This window comes from Chanodichthys erythropterus, chromosome 12 (genome assembly GCF_024489055.1).
Source record: "Chanodichthys erythropterus isolate Z2021 chromosome 12, ASM2448905v1, whole genome shotgun sequence".
NCBI classification, from domain to species: Eukaryota; Metazoa; Chordata; class Actinopteri; order Cypriniformes; family Xenocyprididae; genus Chanodichthys; species Chanodichthys erythropterus.
In genome coordinates this window covers 11,658,980-11,670,755 of record NC_090232.1, presented here as the reverse complement: position 1 = coordinate 11,670,755, position 11,776 = coordinate 11,658,980, and the positions used below count along the sequence as shown (strand labels likewise).

Here is an 11,776-nt window from a genome sequence, read left to right as displayed (position 1 = left end):
AAAAAATAAAAAAATAGGGCTCCACAACTTTTGCGATTATTTTTGTCCTATATTGTGATACATTAGCTTTTCAGCAACTCATAAACCTCCTTTTGGGAAACCCTGTCTTACAGGATTGGAAATCCTTTGAGGTTCCTGCACATTACTATGTCTTCAACAGTCTTGAACACATCACGAAAATTTTCTATGTCCACTGCAGTGATCATGTGATAGAAAACCTGCCTGCTGTAATTCCCTGTCCTCTTTTTAAAACTTTGAATCAAGAATTCCTGTACATCCTCCAGCCTGTGAGGATCACCTTGGAACTCAGGAAAATGCTTCCGGATATCTGCAGTCTGTACTTTTTCTGCCAGCAGGTCCATTTTGTTAAAGAAGAGGATGATGTTGTTGTTGAGGAACATCTTTTTATTGTAGAGGGTCTTAAACATATCCAATGACTGAACCAGGGAGTTGTACTTGTCAGAAATTTGGTCATAATCACTGGATCCAATAACATAGAAGATTGGACACATGATAGGAAATATCTGAGAAAAAGGCCCTCTCAAACAGCATACTGTAACAAGGAAAGGGCTATCACGGAGAACAATATAATCCTCTTCTTTGCTCCGGTATTTGTGTGTATAAAGAATGTCCTGATTGTTCGGCACGTAGTTCTGCAAGTACAGAGAGTGTGTCAGTCAAAAAAGAAAAGAATAAACTTGCTCCCATATGCATCATGTGACGTTTTATTGGTCAGATGCAGAAAAAACACTTTTCACAGAATGTGAATCAAGAAATGTAGCCAACTTTTAATTTTTTTTAATTTATTTATTTAATAAACATATATAACTATACTTAATTTTACCTCAGCCTTTAATTAAAAAAAAAAAGTTGTGCTGTGAGGGGTTTCCTAATACAGTGATTAAAGGGTTAGTTCACCCAAAAATGAAAATTGTTTCATTTATTACTCACCCTCATGTCGTTCTACACCCGCAAGACCTTGTCTTCAAAACACAAATTAAGACATTATTGATAAAATCCAATGGCTCAGTGAGGCCTGCATCGCCAGCAATAACACTCCCTTTTTCAATGCACAGAAGGCTACTAAAAACATATTTAAAACGGTTCATGTGACTACAGTGGTTCAAGCTTAATTTTATAAAGTGACGAGAATACAAAAATAACAAAATAGCGACTTTGTTCCACAATATCTAGTGTTGGGCGATTTCAAAATACTGCTTCATGAAGCTTCAAAGCTTAACGAATCATTTGTTTCGAATCAGTGGTTCAGAGTGCCAAAATCCCATGTTTTCAGTAAACGAGGCTTTGTTACCTTTTAAGTGTTTTGAAACTTGACTTTGGCAGTTTGATATTCGCTCTGAACCACTGATTCGAAACAAATGATTCGTTAAGCTTTGAAGCTTCATGAAGCAGTGTTTTGAAATCACCCATCACTAGATATTGCTGAATAAAGTTGCTATTTTGTTATTTTTGGCACACAAAAAGTATTCTATTAGCTTTATAATATTAAGGTTTAAACCACTGTAGTCACATGAGCTGTTATAGATGTTTTTTGTAGCTTTCTGGTCATTGAAAAAGGGAGTGTTATTGCTGTCGATACAGGCCTTACTGAGCGGATCTTATCAAAAATATCTTAATTTGTGTTCCAAAGGTGAACAAAGTTCTTACGGGTGTGGAACGACATGAGGGTGTGTAATTAATGACATCGTTTTCATTTTTGGGTGAACTAACCCTTTAAATTTCTCTTCTGAGTGCCAGAATCCACCTCTTTTCATATCCTCTTTTGGAAGTCATGTAAACAGTAGTGGATTTATTCTTTTGCTCTTGGTACAAACAGGAAAATAATATTTGCTATGGTCTCCCATTTACCTCTAATGAAGTTTACCTTGCTGGTGTTAACTTTAACAGTCCAAACCTTAAACTGTGAAAAGGGTCTATGTGACCGTAAATAATAATAATAATAATAATAATAATAATAATAATAATAATAATAATAATAATATTAATAGATGTCCGATTACTTAAGCCAAATATGTGCTAGCATTTCACATCACCTCAGCAAATACTTATGATTACTTGTGAACTACTCACCAGTTGGCCAATACGATGAATGTTGTCAAAGTAGTACTTTACTGATTCATACTGCATAAAAACAGAAAAGATGAGTGTGTAATTTTTATGGCATCCCCATGGGCATTCATTGGAACAGTATGGTTAATCTTTCTTTCATTGAGCACATGATGACATTAAGCAGAATATCTACTTTGTTGTCTTTCATAAAAAGAAAGCATATAGTGACCATTTACTGTCAAGCTTCAAAAGCACTTCACAAGACTTGAGAGCTATATTCAAAGTGGGTGCGAAAAGGAAGTCATTATTCAAAACAAATTCGTTCATCTGCTGTAGCTTTGGTTTTATGAAAAAGAGCCGCCACTTACCAACTCAAAGTTGGTCCTGCTGCGATGAGCTTCTTGAATCCCAGAATCCTTCCAGAGAGAATCAATAGCGCTAACATAAGGTTGAAATGCACAAGGCTCAAAGTTCATTCTCGTCTCAGTTAACATCACATGCATCTCATTGGCTGAGTTTTGCCAAGGAATGCCCAGTTTCTTTCTTTCTTCAACCAACACTGTCATACCCTATGAAACAAACAGAGAGACATGTCAGAAAAAGGATTTTCAGTTTATCATAATGCAATCTCTGCAGCCATAGCCGTACCATGACTCAGATGGTAATACCAAGGTTTGATATATACCAACTGAGGGTTGCCAACTGTACCATATTAGCTGGGAAGTCACTTATATCAGGCGCAGTACTTCCACTCCCTATACGCAGAGTATGCAGGTTGTGTAGGGCAGTAACTCCCTGGGGGAGGCATTTGATATAATACATAATGTACGTAAGTTGATTGTTTACATTATGTATTTTGACAGTGTTGTAAAAAACAAAAAAAAACATAACTTGCTTTTGTTACTTTCATTGAAACATGTATTACTGCCTCATTTTTATTATATAGCCTATGTATTTTAAGTCATTTTAAAGTTTCACTTATAAAAAACAAAACAAAAAAACAAACAAACAAAAAAACTAATTTGGTAATGCATTTGTGGAGGGGGTTGGGGGGCACAACAATATAGTTCTGCTTAGGGCACCAATTTGGCCAACTTGTGAATATTTTTAATAAAAAGGAAAAATGTAATAAAAGCGATACATCTGTCACACAACTTATGTGTGAAAAGGTGCCATCGAACGTTTTTTTACAAGATGTAATATAAGTCTAAGGTGTCCCCTGAATGTGTCTGTGAAGTTGCAGCTAATTTTTTTAATTGCTTATTTTGAGGCATAATTAGAAATGCGCCGATTCAGGCTGCGGCCCCTTTAATTGCTCGTGCTCTCCGCCCCCTCCCGAGCTCTCGACTCTATCACTGCATAAACAAAGTTCACACAGCTAATATAACCTTCAAAATGGATCTTTACAAAGTATTCACCATGCAGCATGTCTAATCGCGTAAGTATCTTATTTATTTGGATGTTTACATTGATTCTGAATGAGTTTGATAGTGCTCCGTGGCTAAAGCTAACATTACACACTGTTGGAGAGATTTATAAAGAATGAAGTTGTGTTTATGAATTATACAGACTGCAAGTGTTTAATAATGACAATAGTGACACTCTCTTGTCTCCGTGAATACAGTAAGAAATGATGGTAAGAGGGAATATATATATATAACTTTGCAGGATTTACGATATTGATGACCATTACAACGCGTCATCACAGTCTGTGAAAAGGGTCTATAGTATGCACGTGATGTCACCGTCGACCGTAGGACTGCGGTCACGCACGCTGAGTGGCAAAAGACTGAGCAGCAGCATTGGTTTTCAGCGTGAATGTCCCGAAAAACACACAAAACACATTCAAAACGGCTTTGCGGCTGACTGTACAAATAGATTTGACACAAAATCTGAGGTATATATTTAAAAACTAGAGAAAGCAACAGAAAAAGAAGCAAATTGATCACTGCAATTCACAGAAACAGCTGGACTCCAGCAGAGAAACATGGATTTGCAGTTATAATTTTGTGTCGTATTGTTGGATTTTGAGGTAAAATCATACCTTATATATTGTATTGTTATAAATTATGTTGACGACTCATCAATTAAATATTTTCCATCTTATATTATGCATATGTGTTTTTAAATAAACAACACTGTCAAAAACTATACTATAAAAGTTTTAGGGCTGGACAATATGACGATATAACATTGATATAAGTGATTAAGCAGATTTAAACTATATTGTAGTTATATAAAATATTCACAGGCAGATTTGCTTTATGTATTTCCTTGGCGTCAAATCGGGCACATATAAATGTCAGGAAACAAGACTCTTGGCTGCATGTCAATATCCAAGGATTAGGTTTATTTGACAAGTTGTAAGAAACACTTTCGAGTCCAACCTTTAGGGTAATTCGTTAGTTTTACTCGCGTTTTCGCCGTTTCTCCTATTAATCCAGTTACGCAGCTGGTTCTTTTGCCACTCAGTCTAGCTGAGGGAGAGCGTTTTCGGCGGGAAAGTGACGTCGATGCATACCCTCTATTCGTCACAACCGTGCAACACACCTTTATGTATGGAATCAAACAATCAATTGTTTTTGAATCTGCAGAATTGTTTACAGCTGTCCTCTGATCTATCCGTATAACCAAAGTCCCAAAGGATTAGTTCACTTTCAAACTTTCACATTAAAATTTCCTGATAATTTACTCACCCATGTCATCCAGGATGTTCATAACTTTCTTTCTTCAGTCGAAAAGAAATGAAGGTTTTTGATGAAAACATTCCAGGATTTTTCTCCATGTAGCGGACTTCAATGGAGCCCAAACGGCTGAAGGTCAAAATTACAGATTACAGCGATCCCAGACGAGAAATAAGGGTCTTGAGAAACCATCGCTCATTTAGCGAACGTTAGAACTAAATTATCATATACAATATTCTAGTGCAAGTACATAACAATTAGTTGAAACTTTGACCTGTTGAGGGCAGTACTTAGCAGTGTCTACACTGCCAGAATTCTAAGAGAGAAGAAGAAGAGAGCTAGTTCAAGATGCACTTTTTTTTTTCTTTTTTTTTGAAAATGAGCAATGGTTTCTCTAGATAAGACCCTTATTCCTCATCTGGGGTCATGTAGAACGTTTTGAAGCTGCACTGAAACTGTAATTTTGACCTTCAACTGTTTGGGCTCCACTGCAGTCCACTATAAGGAGAACAATCCTGGAATGTTTTAATCAAAATCCTTAATTTCTTTTCGACTGAAGAAAGAAAGACATGAACATCTTGGATCATTATAGTCAATAGGCTATATTCTATATTGGTATAACCCACCCGTATAATGTTGTTGTAAATTGCTTCTCTGAATTTAAGCCGCTCCTCATGGTTGAACTCTGCTCCCTTAACAAGACGCATTTGTTTAAGGAAAGTTGTTTTTCCGCTCTTATCCGAGCCGAGCACTAAGATCAATTCGCCCAAACGCCAGTCTCGTTTCAGCATGGCATCAATCTCACGGCTCCTCTTCCGCGCACCGGATTTGTCCGGCAGAAAGCACTCACTCAGATTTCGTAGCGCTCTGGACATGTTTCTGAAAATCCTGTGTGTGTAAAAAATAGAGATCCTCCCTTGGAGTCGAAACACTCAAAAACCAGTCAACTGCCTTTTCGGACTCACAAAACAGAAAAATCGGCACTTACCCACAAGATCTATTTATTAAGCGAAAAATAACAGTGCGAAAAATAACAGTGCAAGCGTTGTGTAGCCTACTTTCACTTTCAGATTACTCTCATGAAGGAATAGGATGTGCCAGAGCCATATAGGGCTCTGGGATGTGCGTAATTGAATAGGCCTATCAGAGAGCAGGTAGGCGTGGCGCTTGGTCCGCTTGTATCCGGTGTTATGAAATATTCGGTGTCTGAGAATTAAATCAGATTAAATGTGTCAGTAGCAAAGTCTGGTATCACTGGGATCACAAGAGCAGACCTAACTTTTATTTGTCTGGGATCCCAAAACCCTGTGTAAAGTGTGTCAATGTGTGTTTAAATACAAGTATATCATCATATGTCGTGACTTCTCATTTGTGAATAAAATTCCAACACATAATCAGTTGCTCTTTTTTATTCAGAATGAAACTACTCTCATTATTTACTTTCATCTTTGATATTACAGATATGCAAATTACTACTTGGTCTATTATTTTAGCAGCTAATTTAACATTAACATTTTAAATGTTATGGAAAGCTTGTAGAATAAAACTAATACATTTCATTGTGAATATACTGCAGGTTTGATCATTTAGTTATCATATAGTTTCATATCACCACTGTGTTAAACTGAATCCTGATTCACAGTGCTTCATGTTTTTTCCACATTAAAGGTGCCCTAGATTCAAAAATTTAATTTACCTCGGCATAGCCTATATAAATATGAATTACATTAAATGTTATAACAAATACAGAAGTAATTACTTTGAATGTAACTCAAATTGAAAAAATTCAAAATGTGTGAAATGAAGCAACGCAAAATGTGAGCTTCTGAAGTAAATATTTAACCAGGGCCTTGGCACTCAGGAACAGCCTTCATGTATGTCCAGATCACACACTGCCAGAGCTATCCAAGACTTCAGCTCTCACATCCAGTCTGAAACAGACAGTGACTTTGCAAGATGAGAATAATGTGGAAAATCACAAAAGCAAAACAAAACCATATAATGACATTGGCGATAATAACAAGTATAACATCATATATGGAGTCAAATTAATGCCTTAAAGTTTTGCACAAAAATAAAGTTTTGCAAAAAAAAAAAAAAAAAAAAAAAAATGAATTGAGCAATAAAAAAAAATGTTTTGCAAACAAAAATAAAGAATTGCAAAGGAAAAATAAAGTATTGAGCACAAAAAAAGGTTTTGCAAACAAAAATAATAAATTGCAAAATAAAATAACATAGTGCAAAAATAAAAATATAATCAATTACAAAAATCAATGACAGCTGTAATCCTGTTTTATCTTTGCCACATATTTTTCATGCTCAAACCTACTAAATCATTTGAAACGCTCATTTTATTCTGCATTTCAGTCAAGCGTGCGCTCACGACACCGGTTTTTCTTTGCGCTGCACTTTTCTGTGCGGATCTCTTTATGGCACTGGTTTGACGTGGGGGTGGAGTCAAGAAACGGGGGCACCTCCCCGCGAAACACGTCATCGGCAGGAGACGCAGATCGCAACAGAACAGATCAAGCATAGAGACAGAGCGCATTTATTATAATCTGAAAACCTGGGGAAACAATCCAACCGTCTCCATTGACTTTGTATTGCGTGAGGCTGTCTTCTTGTCTTTTCTGACTTATTACAAAAAACATAACAATGCCTAAAAGCTGCTGTGTGACAAGGTGTACAACTAACAAGCTAAAAAACCCAGAAATAAGTTTTTATAAGCTGTCGACCCTAAAAAACGAATGTTTAAGGACACAAAAGTGGATACAGGCAGTGAGACAGAGCACAATGAGTCATATTACTATAAGAAATGCATTGGAGGGGAACGTAATCGGCAACAGTTGAAATAATTCTTTGACATGGTTAAAATAATGAAAGGTTTGTTTTTGTTGGTTTGTTCAGCATATGTTGTCGCCGATTACGACCCCCTCCAACGCATTTCTTATAGTAATATGACCTGTTGCACTCTGTCTCACTGCCTGTATCCATTTTTGTGTCCTTAAACATTCGGTTTTTGGGGTTGACAGCTTATAAAAACTTATTTCTGGGTTTTTGCGATCTGCGTCTCCTGCCGATGACATGTTTCGCGGGGGCATGCCCCCGTTTCTTGACTCCACCCCCACGTCAAACCAGTGCCATAAAGAGATCCACACAGAACAGTGCAGCGCAAAGAGAAACCGGTATTGTGAGCGCACGCTTGACTGAAACGCAGAATAAAATGAGCGTTGCAAATGATTTAGTAGGTTTGAGCATGAAAAATATGTAGCAAAGATAAAATAGGATTACAGCTGTCATTGATTTTTGTAATTGATTATATTTTTATTTTTGCACTACGTTATTTTATTTTGCAATTTATTATTTTTGTTTGCAAAACTTATTTTTTTCCGCTCAATACTTTATTTTTCCTTTGGAATTCTTTATTTTTGTTTGCAAAACATTTTTTTTATTGCTCAATTCTTTTTTGTTTGTTTGTTTTGCAAAACTTTATTTTTGTGCAAACCTTTAAGGCATTAATTTGACTCCATAGTCATCTTATAAAATAGCATACTTTTTTTTTCTGTGCATTTGTGCTGTATTACCTCACAGAAATAAATTATATTATTATCAGAATTATTTTATTTGACTGCTTTTTAAATTGTTTTAAATCAGGTAGGCTACATAAGGTTGTTTGGGTATGTGTTATGTTTAACACAATTTAGGGTTTTGTGCTGCAATATCCTGCCTTGTCAAACTTTAAATAAACGAAACTAAACTAAAAATTAATCATAATTATAATATCTTAAACAAAAATAACATTATTTAAGTAGATGCTGGCGTGAAGACTGTCATCAAAACAAAGCTCCAAAGGTTTATATTTCAAAGGAATATTGTATTAACATTTGGAAATAATCAATTAAACCGATGCAATTTGAGGAGCGTGTAGACCTAATATTGTCAGTTCCATTAGCTTGCGCGTTGTCTCAAGGACACGCCCACAATAGGAGGATACCAGAAATGTTCGCGTAAGCGCCACCCAGATGGGCAGGCCTATATCCATCTTACTCAAGGAGGAGGGAGGTGCGGTGCTGTTGTTGTAATGAGCAAAAAATGTCCTTTTATTAAACCTAAAAGTCAAAGTTTATTTATAGAGCTCGATTTATACAGCAACAGCTGACCAATGTGCTTTACATCATAAATCACTGATCAAATTATATATATATATATATATATATATATATATATATATATATATATATATATATATATATATATTTTTTTTTTTTTTTTTTTTAATTAGTGGAGGAGTTTATAATCAACTAATGAACCAGCAACCAGTGAAGTGATGGTAAAATTGGGCTAAACTAAAAACAATGAAATGTTCATCCATTATTTGATAAAAGGAAAAGGAATTAAATAAAGAGATTTAAGGGAATAATGTAAAAGAACTTGAATTTATTGTAAAAGTAGCCTAATGCATTTGAATTATTTACAAACAATATTTTTCATTTTGAAAATATGCACACAATTACTCCTAACCCATTTGTGCCAAATGTTTTTTTGAATGGTTTCATGCAGATAGTCATAGGTTATGTTCATATAGTGTGAACATGTTCTGCATTTATTTTTTGGCTTGCATGACATTTTTTGAAGCGCTCAACATGCAAGGCAACACCGCATTTCTCACATGCACAGGAAGTGTGTCCATTACTATCAAATTAAAGTCAACTGTCAACCCAGAAGTTATTTTTTAGGTTGGATATTATGAAAGCAAAAAGCACTAAACAAGACCAATAGCCTTGATTTATTAACCTATTAACACACCCTATCTCCCCATGATACACCATGCAGATACATTGATTTTCTGATTTTCTAGGCACATTTTACCAATTCTAAACCACATCAATCTTAATAACTACTATTAATTTTGTATTTATTAATTTATAAGTGATATAAAATTGTTCATGGAGGCTGGAAATGAAATAACTCTTTATATTCAGGTGTGCATAATTATTAGGCAGGTTTTCTTTTACAGGCACAATGAGCCAAAAAAGACATTTGAACATTTGGAAGACATTGGTTGGATTCCCCTGATCGCTGATCGATTGCTCCTGCCCCTGTCTGCCTCGCTGCTCAGAGTGGTTTGCATCTGTAGCTCCGTAGCTTTGTTTTGAATCTCTTACTATCATTCCTTGTTTTTTATATTATCATCACCATATATCTTGGATATTGTCTAATATTGCCTGTAATGGCTTTCCATTAAGCTGCTGGCATTGTTAGTAGGATTGAGCAAGTTTAGAACGTCCACAGTCCATGCAGACGGATGTAGATGCAATTAAAACAAATGTCTTTCTTTATTGTGAAAATTAATGGCCAGAAATCGCCATCATGTAGCTACAACATGCACAGAGAAATCCGAAGCAAGATTTAAAGAGCTTCATTTTGATTTATTGAAGACAAATGAAATTAGAAAGCCTTCCAATGAGAAACGTTTGACATCAAAGATGCAGGAGTTAAAAGAGCAAGAACTGGCTCAAAAATAAAGGAAGTTCAAATCTGCATATGATAATTGGAAGATTCAAGTCTGAAATGTCTGTTCAAGGTTAAAACATGAGTGCTCTGAAAGTGACTTGTATAACATGATGGATGGGATTGAAAAGCAAGAGTTTGATTTTAAAGAGTTATAACATGCGACTCCAAGCAGCACCAAGCCAAGAAATATTGAGGAAAATTGATGCATGTTCAGCTGTAACGGCAGACTTGGTGAAATTAATTCGGGTACGCCTAGTGGAAGATGACATGGAGTGTGATGCTAAGGCAGTGAGAGCAAGGTTACGCATGCTGTTGGACTGTGTGTATGCTAGGTCCATATATGGATCCACAGTTTCTAGAGCCACGGTTAGAAGTAATAATTCGAAACCTCCATCAGAGTCTGAAAGCATTTCAGCTAAAAGAGCAGAGGCAGCTGCACTATTGGCTGCAAAGAAAGCTGAAGTGAAAATGGAGGCTGACATTGATGCACAAAGGCTCCAACTGAAGAAGCTTGAAAATGGTAGAGACATTGAGGTTATGGAAGCAAGACTTTATGTGTATACTGAAGAGGGGGCAAGAGTGAAAAGTCAGCAGTGTAGTTCAGCATGCAGTGACATGAATGTCCTGTTTGAATCAGCAAGTTACAAAAAGTGAAGTATCCTTAGTACAAGGGTCAATGCTTCTATCTCGACTTCCTGCTCCAGAACCCTTTGTATTCTCTGGTGACCCACTGAAGTTTATAGAGTGGAGCACATCCTTTAAGGCTTTTATCGAGGGACGATGCTCAAATCCAGATAGGCTGTTCTATTTACAGAAGTATATCGATGGTGAGGCAAGATCAGCTTTGGAAGGCAGCTTCTACAGAAAAGACAAACAGGCATATCAAGTGTGGGAGAAGCTGAATGCCAGATATGGTCACTCCTTTGTGGTGCAACGTGCCTTCAGAGAGAAACTTAACAGGTGGCCTAAGATTGGTGGATCAGAGTACATCAAGCTAAGAGAGTTCAGTGACTTCCTGCAGAGCGATGCTATGCCACATATCAAGGGTCTTCAGGTGCTGAATGACTGCGAGGAGAATTAGAGGATGCTGCACATCTCCTCACACATCCCAACCTGTAAAACAGCTAAAAAGTGGAAACATCTAGAAGTGATTGCTAAAGAAATGCCTGCATGGATGGATTGTGGAGTGGGTCTTTTGATCGGCTATGATTACTCCAGAGCACTGGCACCTCGACAGGTCATCACTGGTGTCGATGAAGAGCCTTATGCCATCAAGACTGACCTGCGCTGGAGCATCATAGGAGGAACTCCACAGAGTGTCAACTTTAAGAATATGACCGGTTTAGGCCTATGTCACCGTATGTCAGTTAAAGAGCTTCCCCCTGTGACATCTACTGCGTTTATTATAGCACTTGAGCTGGATTTTGTAGATACACAGTTAGGAGAATAGAGTATATCACAGGATGATGTTCGCCTCCTGCAAGTTGCAAAGGAAGGTGTCCATCAGA

General features: G+C 36.6%; 1 protein-coding gene across 1 annotated transcript; it reads right to left on the bottom strand.

Annotated features, from left to right (window-relative positions):
* Nucleotides 1-96: 96 nt before the first annotated feature.
* Nucleotides 97-5,818, bottom strand: LOC137032909 (guanine nucleotide-binding protein subunit alpha-12). Its single transcript, XM_067404930.1, has 4 exons — nt 5,381-5,818; nt 2,439-2,639; nt 2,092-2,142; nt 97-653 (listed from the first exon to the last, which is right to left on the bottom strand). The coding sequence occupies exons 1-4, from the start codon at nt 5,627-5,629 to the stop codon at nt 108-110; spliced, it is 1,047 nt and encodes a 348-aa protein (XP_067261031.1). The 5' UTR covers nt 5,630-5,818; the 3' UTR covers nt 97-107.
* Between the last annotated feature and the right edge of the window lie 5,958 nt (nt 5,819-11,776).